The sequence below is a fragment of the Antedon bifida genome, chromosome 1 (genome assembly GCF_963402885.1).
Source record: "Antedon bifida chromosome 1, ecAntBifi1.1, whole genome shotgun sequence".
NCBI classification, from domain to species: Eukaryota; Metazoa; Echinodermata; class Crinoidea; order Comatulida; family Antedonidae; genus Antedon; species Antedon bifida.
In genome coordinates this window covers 11,303,719-11,324,556 of record NC_136226.1, presented here as the reverse complement: position 1 = coordinate 11,324,556, position 20,838 = coordinate 11,303,719, and the positions used below count along the sequence as shown (strand labels likewise).

The 20,838-nt window shown below is 31.8% G+C and overlaps 3 protein-coding genes across 5 annotated transcripts; 2 read left to right on the top strand and 1 right to left on the bottom strand.

Moving 5' to 3' along the window:
* Window positions 1-50: 50 nt before the first annotated feature.
* On the top strand, window positions 51-7,455 carry LOC144834781 (DC-STAMP domain-containing protein 2-like). Its single transcript, XM_078689721.1, has 14 exons — window positions 51-632; window positions 771-1,158; window positions 1,289-1,459; window positions 1,697-1,807; window positions 2,003-2,194; window positions 2,586-2,639; window positions 2,769-2,982; window positions 3,474-3,631; window positions 3,737-3,901; window positions 4,785-4,952; window positions 5,337-5,577; window positions 5,919-6,049; window positions 6,754-6,853; window positions 7,357-7,455. Exons 1-14 carry the CDS (start codon window positions 165-167, stop codon window positions 7,385-7,387), a joined length of 2,592 nt encoding a protein of 863 aa, XP_078545847.1. The 5' UTR covers window positions 51-164; the 3' UTR covers window positions 7,388-7,455.
* Window positions 7,456-9,469: 2,014 nt separating this feature from the next.
* On the bottom strand, window positions 9,470-15,822 carry LOC144841776 (haloacid dehalogenase-like hydrolase domain-containing protein 2). 2 transcript variants are annotated; one of them, XM_078698084.1, is made up of 7 exons: window positions 15,730-15,822; window positions 15,076-15,233; window positions 13,192-13,400; window positions 12,084-12,168; window positions 11,755-11,971; window positions 11,158-11,221; window positions 9,470-10,272 (listed from the first exon to the last, which is right to left on the bottom strand). In XM_078698084.1, exons 2-7 carry the CDS (start codon window positions 15,189-15,191, stop codon window positions 10,166-10,168), a joined length of 798 nt encoding a protein of 265 aa, XP_078554210.1. In that variant the 5' UTR covers window positions 15,192-15,233; window positions 15,730-15,822; the 3' UTR covers window positions 9,470-10,165. The 2 variants fall into 2 exon arrangements, with proteins under 2 accessions (XP_078554210.1, XP_078554208.1); XM_078698082.1 differs by having other exon boundaries at window positions 15,076-15,237; window positions 15,723-15,752.
* On the top strand, window positions 15,792-20,460 carry LOC144841750 (apoptosis-enhancing nuclease-like). Of its 2 annotated transcripts, none has more exons than XM_078698080.1 (2): window positions 15,792-15,894; window positions 18,944-20,460. In XM_078698080.1, exon 2 carries the CDS (start codon window positions 18,975-18,977, stop codon window positions 19,848-19,850), a length of 876 nt encoding a protein of 291 aa, XP_078554206.1. In that variant the 5' UTR covers window positions 15,792-15,894; window positions 18,944-18,974; the 3' UTR covers window positions 19,851-20,460. The 2 variants fall into 2 exon arrangements, with proteins under 2 accessions (XP_078554206.1, XP_078554207.1); XM_078698081.1 differs by having other exon boundaries at window positions 15,800-15,898.
* Window positions 20,461-20,838: the final 378 nt, after the last annotated feature.

Sequence of the window (20,838 nt, the reverse complement as noted above, 5' to 3'; positions counted from 1 at the left end):
GAACAATTAACCAATAAGAATAGAACGCTTGACCTTTCATAGTTGTTAAAGCGGTAATTTTAAAAGCACATGTTACAATCCTTTTTTATACTCAATTATTTTAGCCAGGGCCTTATGCCACATATTTTATAGATTAGTAAAATAGACGTTAAAAACCTATCACAATGCAAGTTGTCGCGAAACAAGCGGGGAAACAGGTTGTCAAACAACAAGCTAAAAAGCAAGCAAAGAAACAGGTTAAAAAGCAAGTCAAGAAAAAGATGAAGCAACAAATGCAGAAGAAAATGAAACAAAAAGCAAAGAAGAAAGTAAAAGCTAAGGTTCAACAGAAGGTGAAAGACAAAGCTAAGAAGAAAGCGAAAGAAAAAGTGAAGACAAAAGCAAAGGAAAAGGTGAAATCAAAGGTAAAAGACAAAGCTAAGAAGAAGGCAAAAGAAAAGGTAAAGAATAAAGTAAAGAAGAAAGTTAAAGAAAAGATTCGCGATGAAGTTGAAGACCGTATACAGGAGGCAGTGGAAGACGAGATAGGGGATTTCTTTGGTCGAAAAGACAAAAGCGGAATCCCACAGGAACAGTTTATGTTCCGAAAGAAGAAAAAACCGAAAGGAATACAAGGAAGGGTGGATAATATGGTAAGTTTTTATTAAACAAGTACCTAGGCCTTTAGTCAGACACCATACTAATAAGCTAATTTTAACAGATGACGAGAACGTGTATTGTTTTACGTAGGCCTAGGCCTAATGTACGTTATTCTTTTTTTTCTTTTCAAGAAAAATGAAATGGTATCAGACTGCTGCGGGAGTATGTGCGCTCCGTGTATGTACTTCGTCAACGTAATCAAAAGAATATTTGCGCCTTGCATCAACGAGATAAAGCAGTACTGCACATGTACAGTTCGCACTGAATCGGACTGGTGGGTCACACGTATGTGCGTACCTGGCACGTACGAACATGAAGCTATTAGTAACGTCATAGGCTTCATAACGGGATGCTTTATGGTTTATATTTTCTATTACATATTTGTATTTGGAAAAGATTATGAACCGTACTTTGCCCTTGCTGTTACGACTGTGATGGGAGGTGTTATGAGTTTCGGGATGGCGTTCTCAAAAGATGTGCGGTGCATCGTTTTGTTAACAGTTCCTCAACTTTTTTCGAGTAAGTTTGAATTAAAAAAAACATCAAATAAACGACATTACCCAAAGCCAGTGGTGTCACATTCCTTTTTTATTTGAATATTTCGGAGCTACTCAATCATTTTATAATTACAAAATATTGTTGTTTTCAGGCAAAGGGCGTTCCATACTTATGGCATATGGATTCCTATTGGTCATGGCTGGTCCCATGGCAAACCTAACGGAGAATATGGATATTGCGAGTCAGAGTCAACTTTGCAGTGGTCAGTTAGCCGCCAACCAAACGCGGGAACTGTTTGAAATGGCAACAGCTCCACTTGCAGGTTTGGCTTCTCGGTCTTTTCCCGTTTCAAAACTTCAAATAAGTTCACATACAATATTAAATTTTAAAAAATAAATGAAATCCCATTAACTAGCGTATTCATTGTTTCGATAGTTAAGTAGGTTTTGCCCAACTTTGATGTGAGCCAATGAATCAATACTGATCAGTATATTATTGAATTTTTGACTTAATATAATTACAGACACAAACCGCATAAACATATAACTTTATCTAAATTTATTTTTAGTCATTTTCGATCGTTTGAAGCAAACGGTAGACGATGTGAAGAAAGTTACAGACAAAATTGCGGAATCCTTTCGTGCTTTGAATAAAGCACTTTCTTCTATAGGTAACATGTTGATTAATATAGTGTTTCTATTCTTCTTTATTATTGTAACTGTATACACTTGTAGGCCTAAATATGATGGTTGCAATTGTTTTCATAAACGAAGAATGGAAATACCTTCCGTGTTACGTTTACTTTAATCCTCATTTGAAAGCCGACAAATTTTTTTTAAAGAACAATAATACACTTTTTTTACAGGCGGTATAATGAACGATGTTCATAAATGGTTAAAGGATATAGTTACACGATGTAACGACAAGTTCGGAAAACCTGAGAGGGCGTGCTTAAATGCAATATACAAAGGAAAGAAAAAATGCGAAAAGAAGTTTTTTCTGAAATTCATGTGTAAAATAGTGAATATTGCTAAGCCCATATGCAACTTACTTAGAGGTATGGAGTTTTAATTAAATGGACCAAGCTCTGTAATTGGATGAGTTGTGCCCCAACCTTAAGCTCTGTCTACACTATCGAACTATAATTTGACCAATGTGATGTGACCAAATATGGTAGTGATATGCCCAAATACGGTAGTGATATGACATCATCATGTCCATATATGGGCACATAACATTTTTTGTCACATAAAGTCACATAGTGTAGACATAGCTTTTTGGTAGAGGTATGGGGGATGCTCGAAAGATTTTTTTTCACCCGACACAATAACCAACTTCTAAAACTAAATATAAATAGGCCTATCATTGCTTAACAGATTTTGACAAAAAAAGAATAACCGATTAAAACTATAATTTGTTAACCACGATTTATTTCGTTTAAATTACAGTTGGTAAACTACTGTGTTATATTCCCGGTAAAGTAATGAGCTACGCATCAACAAGTAAGTGATTTGATATTGGGTGTGTATCTTGTAGTTGAATCCTGTGAAAATTACTGCATGCTTTTATTACAAAAATCATAGACACTTAATAAATAATAAAAAAAAACAGTATAAACTTTATTCTTTTAGAGACTACAGGCATGGTTAATGAGATAAAAGACGAATTTTATGTTAAAATCAAATTAAAGCACAGTTTTACAATGGACAACACATTATCCCGTTCAGTGGGGAACATTACAGGTGGAATGGTTGATGAAATCAAAAGTCGTACTAAACAGTTTCGATTTGTACTCCGCATCATTAACCAGATACTCACGCTTACTTTCATATGGCTCTTTGTAAAGTAAGTTGATCATTTATTAAACTCATAACAACAATCACCAATATCACAAAATGAGACATCAACTAAAATGGTGATGATTTAATTGATCAGATGTTAATACGTAAATTGTCCGAACGGGCCCTTAGACTCCAAATCACCAGCCTGGTTTTCGTATGCATGAGTATGTCAGTGTATTAACTACGTGATACAATTACGTCAGAGAAGAGCAAACATCTGACCAACTAACTCCTTGAGTTAATAATAATAATAATAACATCCTGGATTTATATAGCGGCTAATGTTGTCAAACCTCTAAGCGCTGTACAAAAACTAATACGATAAAAGGGATTCCAACCATGCCAAAAAACATCCCAAACCGAAGTAAGGGGATAGGCCTACGCCTTCGTCGCTAACCAGGGATCGGTCTAATTGAACCCCGGTCAGCACCAGTTACTTATCATCATGGTGGTGATGATTATTACTTCAATAAATGAATGTTTTAATTTTTGCAGGGCTGCTATGTATCGGAAGAAATATTTGACAAAGGACAAATTCGACAATTGGTATATCACACCGGACTTTTTCAAGATCGAAGAGCGTCGGAAAGCACTTTTCAAGGAGACAATATTTCCACTTAAGTGGAAGGAGAGTTTTAATTACGTTCAGCCAAGTAAGCAACATTTGTATTACTTTGTACAAATTGGGTAGAATGAATAACATAGTTGATAATAAGTGAGATTTAGAAGAAAACATTAAAAAATCATTTGTTTTTCAGCTTCGTTTCGAATGGCTAAACCGGAAAAAAGAAAACTGTCGATAGGTCTGGTCATATGGTGTACCCACGCACTTTACACTGGAATGATAATTGGCACAGATTCTTTTATTTTTTGGTTTCTCACAGTCATACGAAAACATGCCAGCATCAAAATACAACTGGACGGTAAGATAAACGGCAGAAGAGTGAATTACTCGTGTTTAAACTAACAAATGAGAAACACTTGAAAGATAGATCAAGGAAGAGGGAAATTCACTCTTTTCTGGATAAGCTAAAACAATGTGTTCTCAACACTAATTTCCACTTGGAAATGAAGAGCGAAATTCACTCCTCTCTGGATAAACTAAAACAAATGTGTTCTCAAACACTAACTTCCACTTGGGAAAATAAACCAAGGAAGAGTGAAATTCACTCTTGATAAACTAAAAGAAATGTGTTCTCAGCACTTCCACTTGGAAAATAAACAAGTGAAATTCACTCTTGATAAACTAAACAAATGTGTTCTCAGCACTTCCACTTGGAAAATAAACAAGTGAAATTCACTCTTGATAAACTAAACAAATGTGTTCTCAGCACTTCCACTTGGAAAATAAACAAGTGAAATTCACTCTTGATAAACTAAACAAATGTGTTCTCAGAACTTCCACTTGGAAAATAAACAAAGGAATAGTGAAATTCACTCTTGATAAACTAAACAAATGTGTTCTCAGCATTGTCACTTGGAAAATAAACAAAGGAATAGTGAAATTCACTCTTGATAAACTAAACAAATGTGTTCTCAGCATTGTCATTTGGAAAATAAACAAAGGAATAGTGAAATTCACTCTTGATAAACCAAAACAAATGTGTTCTCAGCATTTACTTGGAAAATAAACCAATAAGAGTGAAATTCAATCTTTTCTGGATGAACTATGTTTTTCTGAACAGAACAGACAGACTATTATAAAATTGTTCTCTGAACACTCATCTCCACTTCGATTTTAATAAAAGAGTAGCTTTTTTTTACGCATTTTTTTTTCTTTTACGCATTTTTTTTTTCTTTTTAAAGCACCGGCACCGTTTAAAGTACGCGTGGATGGAGATGGTTTAATAGCAAACATTTACCGACGTCTAATAGATTCCTTTGAAGCACTTAACGAAGAAAATGTAACACTGGACGTGACAAAATGTCTTCCAGAGCCGGTACCACCGAATTATGGCTCTTATGAAACGATAGGTACGTGTGCGCTTGGGCGAGTGCTCACTTTTTGACAGATGAAATGAAAATTATGAACTATAACTTTTTGATATCTATTTTTAACAGAATAGGCTATAAATTGAAAAAAAAAATCCATGAGCCCCTGTTACACTAAAAAGGGTATAATCAAAATGTAGAGGGCATCTTCGAGTCAGCTTTTAGAGTTACCCATTTGCAATAAAGTAGAATAAATACAAATCAAATCAACAATAACTGACCGGAGAAACTGAAATTAATACTAATCTGCATTCACACAAAATCCGAAAAGGAATTTCGGTGGTCCAGGGAAGAGGGGGGTTGTGGTGTTGGTTGTTGGTTTAGTAAGCATAGTCATGTTATATCTAAATTATATTTTTTTAACAGTTGTAGTTTTTGCATGTACTCTAATCATGGTTGTGACTGAAGCCTATGGGTTACGTCTTCGAAGAGTGGTGACGTCATGGTACTACCCTCAAAGAGAACGACAACGGGTCGTATGGCTTTATAACAGCATCTTGAAAAAACGCGGAGGTTTTCTAAAGTATTTACGAAAACAGATGAAAGCCAAGTTTGACCCGACAGCAGATATAGAGAAAATTAGCATTGTGGATAGAATAGCGGCAAGGTAGGGAGAATCTAAAGTTGAAGCATAAAGCCGAAACATTCTCAACCATAATTTATTCCTTTTGTAAACACATGGTGTACCGCAAACGTAACTTTAAGCTCTGTCTACACTATCAAACTTTATGTGACGTGATGTGCCCATATATGGACATGATGATGTCATATCACTACCATAGTTGGGCATACCACTACCGTATTTGGGCACATCACACTTTTTTTGTCAAACTAGTTTGATAGTGTAGACAGAGCTTTACCTTACTACATATCTTAAGATTATTAATATTTTCGATCAATAGTCATTATATTTTATCTAAGCATTTGATACTTATTTTAATTTTATAGATCGAAATTCTGGAGAAAAATATTTAAGCTTATGGGGCTGAAGTCCAAGAAATACTGCGTGGGTTGTGCGAAACCAGGGAAAAGGAAAGATAAGAAAAACTTTAGACACTGCGACAACCTAAATTGCAAAAGTAAGTTACGTTATATATTTTACAGATTTTTTTAGGATGTATATAAAGTGTACCTAAAAAAGTATCGCATTTATTCATTTAGAAACTCTCTTGCTCTATTTCCCGTGTGGTGTAATCGTCATGTTATTTTGTCGTTCACAGAAATTGCGAGCGTAAATTATTATGGATTTTTTCGTCCGACATTACCATTAAATCCCGATAATTTACTATTAAAATGAAAATGTGCATGTTTCTGTGTGTGCACAATCTAGGCTACTTGACTTGTGCTAAAATCAGTGTCAACGTACACTACGAGTTTGGAACCATACAGATGTATGGTGCGTCACAAATCAATGTATAATAAAATGTGACAGAAATAATTTGTCACACATAAAAGGGGCAAATTGAAGTTTAGTAATTGACGGTTGTGTATGAAATATATACATATATAAATATATATGCGTGTCGATGCATTTATAGGTAGGCTAACAAGTATGATAGACAGCAGGCACTATTCTAGTTTTTATGTTGTGTTTTTTTTTCGTGGAAAGGGAAACATTTGCAATGATATGTATTTTTTTACAAGATATAAATGTTGAAATCAACCTACCTAAACAGAGTGTGGCTTTTAATATTGTAGAGGTTTATTTTCAGCAAACTGAAAAAAATTCTATTAAATAAATAGAATAAATCAATTATCCCAATTTGTTATCTTTCGCTTGCAGGTTGTTATTGTTTAGAGTGTATGGCGGATCTGAACAACATGTGTTTGCTGTGTTACAGACCAATCGATATAGTTGGATTTGACGAACTGAGCGAGGAAAGGTACTATAACTTTTGTACAATTTCCTAGATTGTAGTAGTATCAATCTTTTATTATAGATGACAAATTTCGTTTTTGTAAAAGCTACAAATTAACGGAGTAAGTACTCCGTTAATTTGTAGCTTTTACAAAAACGAAATTTGTCATCTATACAAAATCGAAGCTAAATGAAATTTTTCCAATCACATAATCTTTTATTATCAACTTTTACACCGGGATTGGTTTCAGATTAGCTATAATTATACTAGGCCTACCAGTATTTATTATTTTATATATTATTATCATCTATTATATAAATAGATGTAGCTTATACTATCTCACTCTCGATCTAGTTTCAGTCAGACAGTTCACTTTCAATACCATGTTGCTTGGGAATATATTTATTTATTCTCTGTTAATGTTATTCTTTTGTTATTTTCCATCTTACTGAATTCAGTGGTATTGTATTACCATTTTAAAATCATTATTTAATTTTTGAATTGAATGAATATTGTTTTATTAACAGAGATTCAAGTGATGAAGAATATAGCAAATAAACAAGATCATTGTCAAGTTTATCATCTGAAGACAATTTTGTAATCGATATGCAAGGGATGAGACAAGATGGTGTACATAAATGGAATGTATTAAAGAACATAAACTAGCTTCCAATTTCAGCACTTTTGGATATTAGCATGTATTGATACAAAAAAAATTGAAATTTAAGTATAGGAAACTTCAATTATGACATACAACGTATATTAGAAACTGTGTTATTTGATATCCACCCCTTAATAGTACATTAAGATTACCCCTAAAGCTGTTCTCAATACCAATTTCGACATGTTGATGATACATGTTGAGCAGGTTCCATCAATGTTATTTACGATTTCCTTGTATATGTAATTTGAGAGTATAAGTTAAACATTTAGCCTAGAGAAATGTGTTTTACTTTATCATCATTTCCTCTGATGATAAAGGGATAATGTTGAAATGTTGTAGGCATATTGTATAACAAATATTCTATTTTTATGCTATTTAAATACAGACAAAATCACTCATAAATCTTTAACATGACGAATTCAATTTTTGTCTATTACTGTTAAAATACAAATAGAACAAATTAAATTGCAGAGTGTATAATGGCAACTAAGAGGAAAAGATGGAAAATAAAATTGAGAGAAAATTGGCACCGGTTAAAATTCCAGAACTTGCTTCAGGAAATCATTAGAATTCATAATAATGACACAAAAAAAAGTCATAAGAAAAAACAGAACAAACTTGACTGTAAATCCGGTTGTGTTAAATAAATTAATTTTTTACTTTAAGGTGGCATGAATTTGAGTAAGTCAAAAGCAATAATTGCCAAAATCTTAAACAGGAAATTCAAAGGTAATAATCTAATAAGTGGTGTGTGTCTGTCCTTCTGTTCTTGTCAAAGTCACCACTTTCATTAAATTTCCTTCAGAATTATTAAAAATAAATTATTACCATAGCGATGTGTTCCAATTTGTGTAAATTCAAGCGCCTGTTTTAGTTTCAAACGATGACAATGACATCAAATATGATATTATCAGTAACACTGTGATATTCATGTTTTAGAAATAAAAATAGTTTATGTAACGTTTTGTTTGTGAGGTAGTTATAAATTTGTAATGATCTTGTTTCATATACAGTAGAACCTTTATATTGGGAAACCCCAATTCAGTGGACAACTCCACTATTGAGTGAAGCTTTTCATTGTGAAATGATGAGAGGAAATGTTTTAACACTATGGTAAACTCTGATTCAGGTGACACCTCTATTAATTGGATACACCTATTAAGGGTCTGTCCAGACATACAGGGTTATGCTTCCGTATCGTACATGGCATACAATTCCAGGTCTGAACCAGATTACATCACTTTTGTTCGTTACATCACAAGGTACAAAATTAGTGAACGACGCTTACGACACATGGTCACACATCAACAATTTTTACCTCCAAACAATCAAATTTACTCTTGCTTACCAGATGTTCGCCCAAATCGGTGACATTTCAGTTTCTAACGAAATGAGCGTTAGTCAAGCAAGTCTGAACTCTTTGCTGATACAACCCTAATTATAATATGACAATGCTTGCAATACGGAAGCATAACTTCATGGATCTGAACATAAACTAAATGCTCACAGCCTTAGGTTCTGAGGCATCTCCTTAACAGAGGTTCTACTGCATTTAACTTTTCAAAATGATTTATGTCAAAAGTTAAGGAAAACTTCAATCTTGCATTGATTTCTAAAAAACTTTATAACAAAGAAAAGCTAATTATTTAATATTAATAATTAGATTTGCTCATCCACAATAAATAAAAAAAATATTATTATTAAGTTGGTATGTAGAATTAAAGATGTATTGTCCCCCCAAAAACATGAAATATGAAGATTAATTAAATTATTTTGTAGATTTAACAAAGTTAATTGCTTCTGTAGGAAAAAAAATACAGACAAAAATATGTTTTCACTATAAATTGCTATCACTATAAAAATGTTTTGCTTTAAATTACAGTTTTTTTCAGGTAAATAATTTTTTTTTAAATCTAATTTTTGGTTAACTATTATGTGACATTAAAATGGCATATTCAACAAAAAGTTGTTCAATAATTATTTTTTCAGGGGGACAATACATCTTAAGCTTTTACAGGTTTACAAATAGAATCCAATTATCATCGAACCGGAAAAATAGCAACCCACTTCAAAAGTTGTGAAATATAAGGGTTTTATTAAAAGCAATACGGTCTACTGAATTCTAACAATATCTTTGTTCCATCATGATTATTAAAAGAAAAGTCTCTGTGTTTAATATTTATAATCACATTACATGCTTAGATTGACTTTGTTCGGAAACATGGCATAATTTAATCATTATAGAAGGAGTTTTAATACTTTTTGTTGCATTTTCTTAATTTTAGCCAGTTTAATCACTAGGCTTCCATTTAGCATTTGATCTAATCTTTTCCTGTTTTTATAGAATTCTATAAACAGTCTGACGTTCTTTTTAAAATAAGCAAATATTTGCTACAGTACTCTGCTATTTCAAAATTGGGCAGTGATCAAATGTTATCGAGGTGACATAACGGAAACATTGTAGTTGTTGTAAAATAAAAGGAAAAACATTTTATTGAAGCCCTTTGGAGCTCATTGAAAAGAAATTACAAGGCCTTTTGATTTGCCGAGGACGTAGTTAAATAAAAAATAAATGAGATTTAAATAGCTCCCTTTGGTTTAGTAAGGAGGTCTGGAAAATCATGGTAATTACGTTGAATGTTTTGTCAATGTTTTTCATTTACCTCAATTATCTAATGCATCCATTCATTTAATAGCAAATCTACTGCTGATTTGATATCACTACATACAGCACTGTGAAAAGGGTCAACTTTCTTATCGTCACCTTCTCTATACTTACCTAAAAACAAATAAATAGTTTAAATTCAAATTACAAGCTTTTTGAAATGTACTTCACCAAAATTAGATTTAAAAAAATATTATAGTCAACTCTCCCAATACCAGACTATCTGAAAACCGTAATATCTCCCAAAACCAGACTTTTCTTGATGTCCAAAATGCTCCCAAATTCATTTTTACAATTATAAAACATTCTGAATATCAGACCAAAGGTGTCAGGTATTTAAGAGAGTTGACTGTATAATATATATTAGTTTTTTTCTGGTCTATATTTTGATATATATTTTGTTTGCATATAATTTTAAAATATTGAGATAAGGAAAGTCAATTGTTTGCATATAAATATAAAATCAGTGGTACATATTTTTTTTTAAGCCATGATGATTATTTAAATGTCTCGTCACATGAAAATCTGTTTAATCTTAAAAATCGGCAAGAACAAAAAAATATTCTTGCATAACAAGATTTCCATGAAGATAGTACATAATATTCATAATAGAAGTATTTTTAGACAATTTTAATGAGAAAACATGATTGCATTTAATGTCTACCTCATGTCTAATGAAAGTCTTAGTATCTGAATTTAATAACTTTCAGAATATTTTGAGCTGTTTTTCTCATAAAACAAGAAACTAATGCATATTGATGTAAAAACAATGCATAATGATATTATGTTATTTGGTAAAACCACGGAGCAAATTCCTTCACGGTTAAACTACATTGCTATTATTAATACCGAAGAATAAGAAGTGTGAAGTGATACAAATTATATATATTGTGGTTTTAGCCTATATCAAAGTGTCATGTCAAATATATCCAAGCTAGGCTCTATAAATTAAAGAAGACAGCGCGCTGTTGAATAATTCATTCATAAGTAGAAACTTACCAGTTTTTACGAGAATGCTTTTCATTCCAATCTTATTTGCTCCTTCAACATCATCATTTAGATCCTTTTAAGACATAATAAAGATTCCAGTCAGCATTGAAAGAGGAATTATGATAATCAGAAATTACCAAAAAGATTAATGGGCTAATAACTAGCCCACATTATCTTTAGAGGAGGTAGAAACAGGTTCCATTTGTTCCATAGCCCACAAGGCACATAAGAATGATATATAGATTGAATAGTATATGGAGTAATGAATGTTTATGAGTTGAATGGGGAGAATATTTTCATGGCTTTAAAGACTGACGTGGAGTAGACCTTCTACTATTGCAATTCTAAAAATGTTTACAAAAAGCTGCCGTGTAATAGAATAATTAAATAGTACTGTGCAATAGAACTAATAGTCAACCGCATGTCATACAACTAATTAAATACACTCAGGTGAAGAATGTTAAGTAATGTTAATTTACCCAGGGAAGAGTTAAATTACATCTTCCCTGATTTACCTAAGATGTTTAAACATGCCTTAAAATTTGTTTGTCATCTGAAATTAAATAGCTGATATGGGAGAAGAACATTAGTTACAGTTACACTTACATCTCCAATCATTACTGCCTCGCTAGGCTTACAATTGACTGTCTTAAGAGCACGGAGAAAGAAATCTTCTTGAGGCTTGCCAACAATCGTTGCGGTGGTACAAGTAGCAAACTCTAGACCACTAACGAACCCTCCTGGCCCTAGGGCTAGCCCATCTTGTCTCTTATAATATCGAGCTTTATGTACAGCAATCAATGGATGACCTTGCATTAATAACCTCAAATTAAAGAAAAAATAATAAAATAATAATTTAATATTTATTTATTTTAAAACCACAAACAACACAAATTCGTTTTAGTTGTAAATGAAAATAAAATCATATTGTTTACCTAAAAGCAACATTAAGGTTCTCATAATTGAAACATCCAGGGGCTAAGCCAACTACAACTGAATTTAAGTTTTCTTGTGAAATTCCTGAAAAAAAACCCAAAAAAGATAAGATAAAATACAACATACATGGAAATTAAGTGCAATCTTACAAAATACAAAAAAAACTGTACACAGATAGATTAAATATGTTTATCATTTTCAGTGCAAATTGTAAAATATATTATAGTTATACGCTTAACTTATTTTAATATCATTTAAATTGAGAGTTCCCCTTCTCCACTAACTCACAAAAATATTAATACACAGGTTTATTGTGTATTTAAATTTTTAATTTGCTGTCAAAAATGACCAGAGGCTGAGCTTTTGCCAACACTCCCACATCTTATCACAAATTTGAGAGTTAAAAACTGTTGCTTAGTACTCTATTAATAAAAGAATCTTACTGTGACTAATGCAATAACAGAATCAATTTCCTATTGTGCCTAGATACATTGTTTTGGAATATCATCATTAAAGCATAAAATACTAATTATACAATCAATCCGAGTTAGTTTGAATAATGTTAACTCAGAAAACAATTCAGACTTAATCAAACTAGTTTGACAACAAAAAAGTGTGATATGGATATGATGACATCTTATCACTACCATATTTGGGCACATTACACATTTTTTGTCAAACTAGTTTAATAGTGTTGACAGAGGTTCATTCCTGTACTAGTCCAGGGTTCATTCCTGACCCAGGACCAGTGTTCATTCCTGACCTAGGACCAGGGTTCATTCCTGACCTAGGACCAGGGTTCATTCCTGACCTAGGACTAGGGTTCATTCCTGACCTAGGACCAGGGTTCATTCCTGTACTAGTCCAGGGTTCATTCCTGACCTAAGATCAGTGTTCATTCCTGACCTAGGACTAGGGTTCATTCCTGACCAAGGACCAGGGTTCATTCCTGACCTAGGACCAGGGTTCATTCCTGTACTAGTCCAGGGTTCATTCCTGACCTAGGACCAGGGTTCATTCCTGACCTAGGACTAGGGTTGTACCTCATGATTGTTTCTACTCCACTCCTTGACACTCATGAGACCTGAGACATATTATAAATTATACCTTCAAAGTCTTCCAATGCTTCATCTTCCAGAAGTAACATAGGCCTTAACTTCTGCTCATCAACCAAATTTCTTGCAGCAGTCAATGAAGTAAAAATCTCATTCTTTTGTATGTTAAACCCCAGACGATGAATTCTCTCATAAAGACGATTCTTGCTCTCTTTTGTTGTGTTTGTTACAAATTTCACATCAAGAGATGAATCTTTCAGTCTAGAATAAATGAAAAACATAATTACTGTTTTAATGGTATGAAAACCAAACTTGTTTATAGTTAACTGCTACAGTACAGAACTACTCTGCTATAGATAGTGCAATCATTATTATTTGTCTCATTTTCTTGCCCACTGAATGTAAATGTGCTGTTCTTGTGCAAACGAATTATATAACTAAAAATGTGACTCTCTTAAATTTTAAATTAAACAAAAATTTTTGATTGGTGATTGAATTTGTTTCTTTCTTTCACTGATCTTAATTTAAAAATATAGGCCTATGTATAGTTCTTTTCCCCTATGTTCATTCTGAACGTAGGGAATGAGATGTTAGGAGCTTATTACACTAAGCCTTGGCATTATGTGGTAGGGTGACCAGTTCCCGGTTCCACACTGCCTTATATTCTACTATTTTTTAAACAGATATTTATTTACACTGAGTGGACTGATGGTCTTAAATAAGGAATTAAAACCAGGTCATTATGTATGATAGTCAGGTTTTCAAACCACTCCGCAATTCATAAATACGTCATCATTTTCTAGTATATTAAGTTATAAAGAAAGGTTTTTATTAATATTAGCAAATAGGTTGTAAAATATTGTTTATATGATGTAATAAATTATAATTACTGAGATTTATTAGTAGTCTTATCGATTGTAAAATAAATAGAGTTTACGATTTATTATATCTAATTCAAGTAGAAGGTTAAGTTAACGATCTCTTTTTAGTATACATATAAATTTAATACAATAATTAATACTCGGTATGTCTTTATTTTAAAAAATGACACAAGCAGCCACTGGCTGAAACCGTAGTTGTATAGATTATGGCCGTTGCCAGTCTTTGGAAGGGCAAAATTTGCAACAAGGAGAAATCCTGATATCTAATTTTTATGTTGTCCATGTTTTTTACTGATTTGAAAAATTACTAAAAAATTCAAGCTACAATTCTGTTATTTTAGGTTGATCACCACAATTGTTCCATGATCTTATAATATTTTAATATTTTAATAAACTGAATACAATCATATTAAGAGGAAACGATAATGATGATATATTTCATGTATGGTTTTTACAAGTCTCATAGTTTACAGTAATATACTTCCTAGAACAGTGGTTTTAGTAGAATTTCCTATAATCAATTCCACACATTTATGACAAAGGAATTTACTAACCAAATGTATTTTTAGCATGTGGTATCGATTGCCAACGTGACTTCAAGCTAAATAACTACTGTGGCTACTGTACACAAATACACTATCACTATGCTATGCTATTTGATGAATTTTAACATAAGGAATTTTGAACAGATTTTCTTCTTTTATTCTTCTCTTGTGCTTGAAAAAACCTGATTAACTTCATGAAAACAACACAAACCCCTTTTTTCAACAAACAATGAATTTCAATTAGTCGTTGTTTTACTTTATATTTATGTTCCATATCGATGTACAGTAATGTGTAATAATGTTTTAAAATTTTAAATGTTTTTTTTTTCAAATTTTTGTTTTGTATTTCTGCCATGAGTGTAGGCATATGATTGAAATCAAATCTGAATCTATATAATGACACAATTCATAACATTATACAAAAACAAACTGAATGATTTAAACAACCATGTAATAACTTTTAAAAAGTAAATATACAGAAGGTATTAGCAATAAGATCAAAATATCTACCGTTGAATAGCTTGTATTGCACCAGGTATTGCATAATCTTCAACATGAATAGTACCGCTCAAATCAACAAGTACTGCTTTCAAACGACAGCCTGATGTTACCACTCTTGTAGTCATAGCTAGTAACTAATAGACCTCACATGTCGTCATTCCTTTTGTCTTTGTATAATAATAAAAGATTTTAGAGAAATGTGTGGATATTGTTCTTAACATTAAAAAACACAAATTTCGTTACCGGTCAGTAATGTAGAACTGCAGTCATGTCAGTGAGCAACCGTTTTCGCTGGTCTTTTTACCAAAGCTAACCTTTTGCAACTGACCGGGTGGAATCCTTACTATAACTCCATGCCCTAATATTCTTTATTAGGGCATGGAGTTATAAAATAAAGCTACCAAAGCAAAGGCCAGGTTGTTTAAAAAGATTTGCAGTCAGTTCCTCATCTCAGTTCTCCGAGTACAGTCTGACTGAGAGAATGTTTTGTCTGTGCCTCATATTTATGTATACTTAATGCCATAAGCTTTGAAAGTGCAAATAATATGAAATATATATAATACATTAAACTAACACATTAAAAGATTATTATCATTTTTAACAAAAAACATCTAAAAATATAAATATAAACATACACAGTACTGACTGTACTGTAGCCTATACCTTGTATCTTTGTTGATGACGCCCTCAACCCAAACGACCTTCCAACACGCCCTCAATGTGTCACAGCTGGGTTGTGCAATTATTACTTACAACACGTGTCATCTGTTTTTACGAAAATACGTATAATTCAGTAAATAAAATGTGACGGACGTGTAGTAAATAGATGTAGGTATGCATTATATATTAGAAATATTAAGCTAGGCCTATATGACCTCACCTTCTCTCTCTCTTCTTGATCCTCCGGCGGACCCATTTAGGCCTAGCCTAGCTAGGCGTAGCCTAATCTCGACTTGGTCGGCGGCGGATCGCGTGAGCGGGCCATTAGCCTAAACAACAACACTGCCTACCTAGAGTATGCCGGACTACTAGGCCCCTAGTATTACTATAGGTTTAATTTAGGCATATTTTTTTTGTGTATTATGCTTTTTTCCGTATTAATAATTATAATTGGCGCTAAATAATGCAGTTTCGTACCCACCCCTTAAAATTACTCAAAATCTTCATCCAACCTACTTTACTAAGTTACGAGTTGTCTACACAACATCCTGCAATCATAAAATTGTAAAAAGTCGATATTTTTTTTATTTATAACTATTTTTAATCAATTAATACTGAGCACCCTTCAGCAATACATCGCCAGCTTAGCTTCGCGAAAGTCATTGCTAGGCCTGCCGATAAAAGTACGGAGGCCTCACAGGACATTAACTCTTGATAGAGTAAACAGTTGCGTTCTATAGAGGGTGTAGTTACTAATGTTTAAAGCACGCACTAAATAATAATTTGCATTATTTCTGACATGAGTTTCGTATTTTTAATAAAGAAATAATATACAATTGTTGTATTCATCATTGTGGGTATCATCATATGTTATGTTTTTAATTTGTAATTTCATTTTAATAGTAGAATTTCACACAGGAAAGAAGATAAATATATGGGACTGCTGACTCTCGAAGATATAAGTACTACTGACCAATTTTCCTCTGTTTTATTTTACAGTATGGTTTATAGGTCAAATAAATGAATAAAATGAAATAAAAAGAATTACAGTACTTCGTTCAGTCCTGAGCTACATTGTTATTGTTATAACACAATAAACAAGCTTATGACAAATTAATTGTTTTAGTAATGTTATCACTATACTAGAAACGCTAATGGTTTCCCTGTAGAAGAACATTTTTTATTCACCTATGAAAGACCTCTTCAAATACATGTAAATAAGAAATGAAACAAAAACAGAAAGATATAATTTATTGAAATGTAATGTACAGTAATACAATGATAATTATAATAAAAATGTTTTCCATCAATTACTAGAATTTATTTTACTTCTGCTGACACTGAATACATCATTTCATATCTTTCATTTCTTCTTTTTTATCTTCTTTCCTGTTGTGTTTATTAAAATAAAATAAAAATATATCATTAAATAATGAAGCAACTATTGATTTATTTATTTCAACAATATTTTACAAAGGTGGTCCATCCAGCCAAAGCTGATCTCACAAAAATATAATTTGACAAGACAATAACACACAACACTCAAAATAAAAAGAATTTCTAAAAATTAACAACATAATTAAACACAAAATATTTCTTTATGAAAAAACTTAAAATTCGTTTCACGAGGAACATGTAAAAAATATTTGTTATAGCCATATATTATGACCATAACAGCGTCCTCTATAGATCGCCAAAATTCTTGATGTCCTGTGAGGCCTCCGTACTTTTATCGGCAGGCCTAGCGATGATTTTCGCGAAGCTAAGCTGGCGATGGATTTCTGAAGGGTGCTCAATTATTAATTGATTAAAAATATTTATAAATAAAAAAATATCGATATTTTACAATTTTATGTTTACAGAATGTTGTAGACAACTCGTGAGTAGGTTAGATGAAGTATTGAAACAATTTTGAGTAATTTTAAGGGGTGGGTACGAAACTGCATTAGCGCCTTATAATTATAGGCCTAATTAATAATAAAAATTTTTTTTAAATAATGCATTATAAAATTGCTAATTACATTACATAAACTTACAGATATAATATAAGAAAAAAGCAATGTGAACCATGCAGATACAAATTGAGATATTTTTGATATATTTGATATACAGTAATTGATATATTGATATACAGTATTAGTTATAGTTGCACAACCAAATGAACAAATGAGAAAAACAAATAAATAACAGCGTAAAAACAAAACAAAAAGTTATATTTATATATATTAAATTAAAATGAGATTTTAATAAACTAACATTCCTTATTGCCTAAATTCAGTGAAATCAAATATTTGTTTTTAGTAAAAAGATGTATACTGTAAACTCTTGAAAAGAAGCCCCAGCTTTGCATTGCAATATTTAATCTTGAAATCAGTCCATCCCAAAACGAAGCCCACTCAAGAGTGTTTTAAATGGGCATATTTTTGAGGTTATACACTGTCTATTTAATAGCTATTTTCACATCAGCAAATTAGAAATGTTTTCATTTCTTCTGCACTAAATAATAATTGTTATAAATAATGCCTAAAGTTCCATCACAAGTTTAAATTACAAACATGATGCAGCTAACTATGTATATATTGTACCATGGAGGAAATATATATATAGATATTTTCTCTATGATTAAAGTACAGTACCTGTATTTATTATGATACTACACTTTAACTTGTTAATAATTAATGAAAATTATTGTCTTGGTAAATTATATGATTAGAATTTTGAAATTATCCTCCTAGTTCTATTAACTTAAATTAATTATACAGTACTACCAGCATATAAAGTATAACCTATAGTAAACTATTAAAAGACACAGTATTGCTTGCCTTCTCTGCAGTTTATGAATCATTATAATTGGATATTCTGTATTTTTCCATCACTGTATACACGTTTCCTATTGACCTGCTGCAAAGCCCGATTGTTATTTTTCATTGTTGTCGTTTTCCTTTTATAGCTAAGTAATTTCAATATATTAACAATGAAATATTTTTATGAGTTGGTTTTTTTTAATTATTATTTGTTCAGAAAAGACTATCTCTATTCTGCTCTTCACAAATTTATTGTTATGAATTTATCTTGTATTTTTATAATTTATCAAATATTAATTATCATTAAAATAGAAAACAGCAATAATTGATAATATACAATTTTAATTATTGGAGTAAATTGGTGATTATTCTATTTAATATAAACTAACAATTTAACTTTTTTATTTTTTCAGATCATGATTTTCATCAGAACATTGTTCCAAAATGAATGAACTCCAGAATACTAAGGCCTCTATTAAAAGGTCAAACCGAGCTCACTATGAACATTTAGCTAAAAAATCAAAGACGAATAGTTCAAAATTACTTCCTAGAAGAATTCAACGATTACTAAAATGGAAAGAAAAACAAAAAAAAGTAAAGAAAAACAATGCAAATCATCAAATCTGCACAAATAAGAATGACTTAAACAAATATCCAGTCTTTACAGAGTTTATGAAGAGGCACATTAAAAGCTATGATGCAAACAATTATCTGTTAAATGAGCACCAAGATGACATAGTAGCATTGGACTGTGAGATGGTTGGCACAGGTATTAAAGGGTGTGTCAGCACACTAGCTAGATGCAGTATTGTTAACTATAAAGGTGATGTTATATATGACAAGTATGTTAAACCGTCAAATCCTGTTACGGATTATAGGACTAAATGGAGCGGCATTCGTGAGAAAGATCTTGCGGGGGCGCCTTGCTTCAATCAAGTTCAGACGGAAGTGAAGGACGTTCTTAATGGAAGCATTATTGTTGGACACAGTCTTCATCACGACTTTGCCGTACTTAAATTACGACACTCTCAACATCGTATAAGGGATACAGCCGAGTATGGACTACTGAAGGAGTTCACAAACATGGGTCAAAGTTCATGTACACCTTCGTTACGGTGTCTAGCCAGGTGCTTGCTAGGCCGGGACATTCAGGGGGGAGAGCACTGTTCAGTTACAGATGCTAGGGCAGCACTGGACGTATATAAACTTCTTGAAAACCATTGGGAAGAGCAAGTTAAAAATCAAGAAAAGGAAGAAGAAGAAGAAAATAATGTATCATACATGGATGATGAATTCTGGCCATCTGAAATATTTCTATAAGTTCCAAATAAATTTTACATTGTTTTAATCAAAATTCAAAACAAAATAAATGTTGTGTAACGAAATATATTAGAATTATTTTAATGTGTTTTTAATTTATCCATTATAACTCAATAAATGAAATTGATTAGAACATGACAGAATTGTATTGTTTAAAGGAAAAATAATATTCTTTACCAGCATAGTAACATAAAATAAAGATAATATCTTATACATACTAAGATATGCCTAAATTAAAGAAAATATTTATAATTTACATACTACTATACTGTAAGTGTGCAAAAGGAGTGGACTATACTTTGTTGGTATAAAATAAAGTTTAAATAAATTAGAATGTGTGCTTGTGGACTTGTTTTTTGTCTGTGGGCTAATTATTCTACCTTTTAAATACTGTCACTATTGTGACAGTTAAAATGACAACAGTGGTACTAATATAATCTTGAAAGCATTTTGGATGTAATCTGCTATAAAGCCAACTTTAATGACAAACCTAACAAATGATCAAATACAAATGGTATTCACATAACACGGATAGTTACTGCAACTAAGATTATGTAATCTTACCTATGACCTTCCAAAGATTTAACTACAGTAAGCCTAGTATTGTATTTTACTGTGCTGTATAAGGTATTACAATGTATAAAAATACTATTAGTTCAGCTTCATAGAATACGAGGACTTTTTTTGCTCTAATTACAATTTTTATAGAAATCAAAACTAAATGTTATTGTACATTTCCTTATAAACTTAAGTTGAAACTATTAAAGACTAACAATTCAATCGCAGCAACCGGATCATTGCCCCCAAATAATGGATTCACAAGATTTTTACTTTCATTAAAAAACGAATTGTCAATTTGGGCGTGACGTTCATATTCTGTTCTGTGTTGTTGGGCGTGGTCAATACCGATCAGTCGTAGTTTGGACTGGTTGTTGAGTTCTTTTCTTTTTTGGTAATAATAATTAGTGTGGAAACATTTAATTGCTTC

Coding starts and splice junctions, on each gene's coding strand:
- LOC144834781 (XM_078689721.1), top strand. CDS start 165: ATGCAAGTTGTCGCGAAACAAGCGGGGAAACAGGTTGTCAAACAACAA. Junction 2,640..2,768: donor AATGAGCTACGCATCAACAA/GTAAGTGATTTG, acceptor TTATTCTTTTAG/AGACTACAGGCATGGTTAAT. Junction 4,953..5,336: donor TGGCTCTTATGAAACGATAG/GTACGTGTGCGC, acceptor TTTTTTTAACAG/TTGTAGTTTTTGCATGTACT.
- LOC144841776 (XM_078698084.1), bottom strand. CDS start 15,191: ATGACTACAAGAGTGGTAACATCAGGCTGTCGTTTGAAAGCAGTACTT. Junction 13,401..15,075: donor GCAATACAAGCTATTCAACG/GTAGATATTTTG, acceptor CATTTATTCTAG/ACTGAAAGATTCATCTCTTG. Junction 10,273..11,157: donor AAGCATTCTCGTAAAAACTG/GTAAGTTTCTAC, acceptor ATTTGTTTTTAG/GTAAGTATAGAGAAGGTGAC.
- LOC144841750 (XM_078698080.1), top strand. CDS start 18,975: ATGAATGAACTCCAGAATACTAAGGCCTCTATTAAAAGGTCAAACCGA.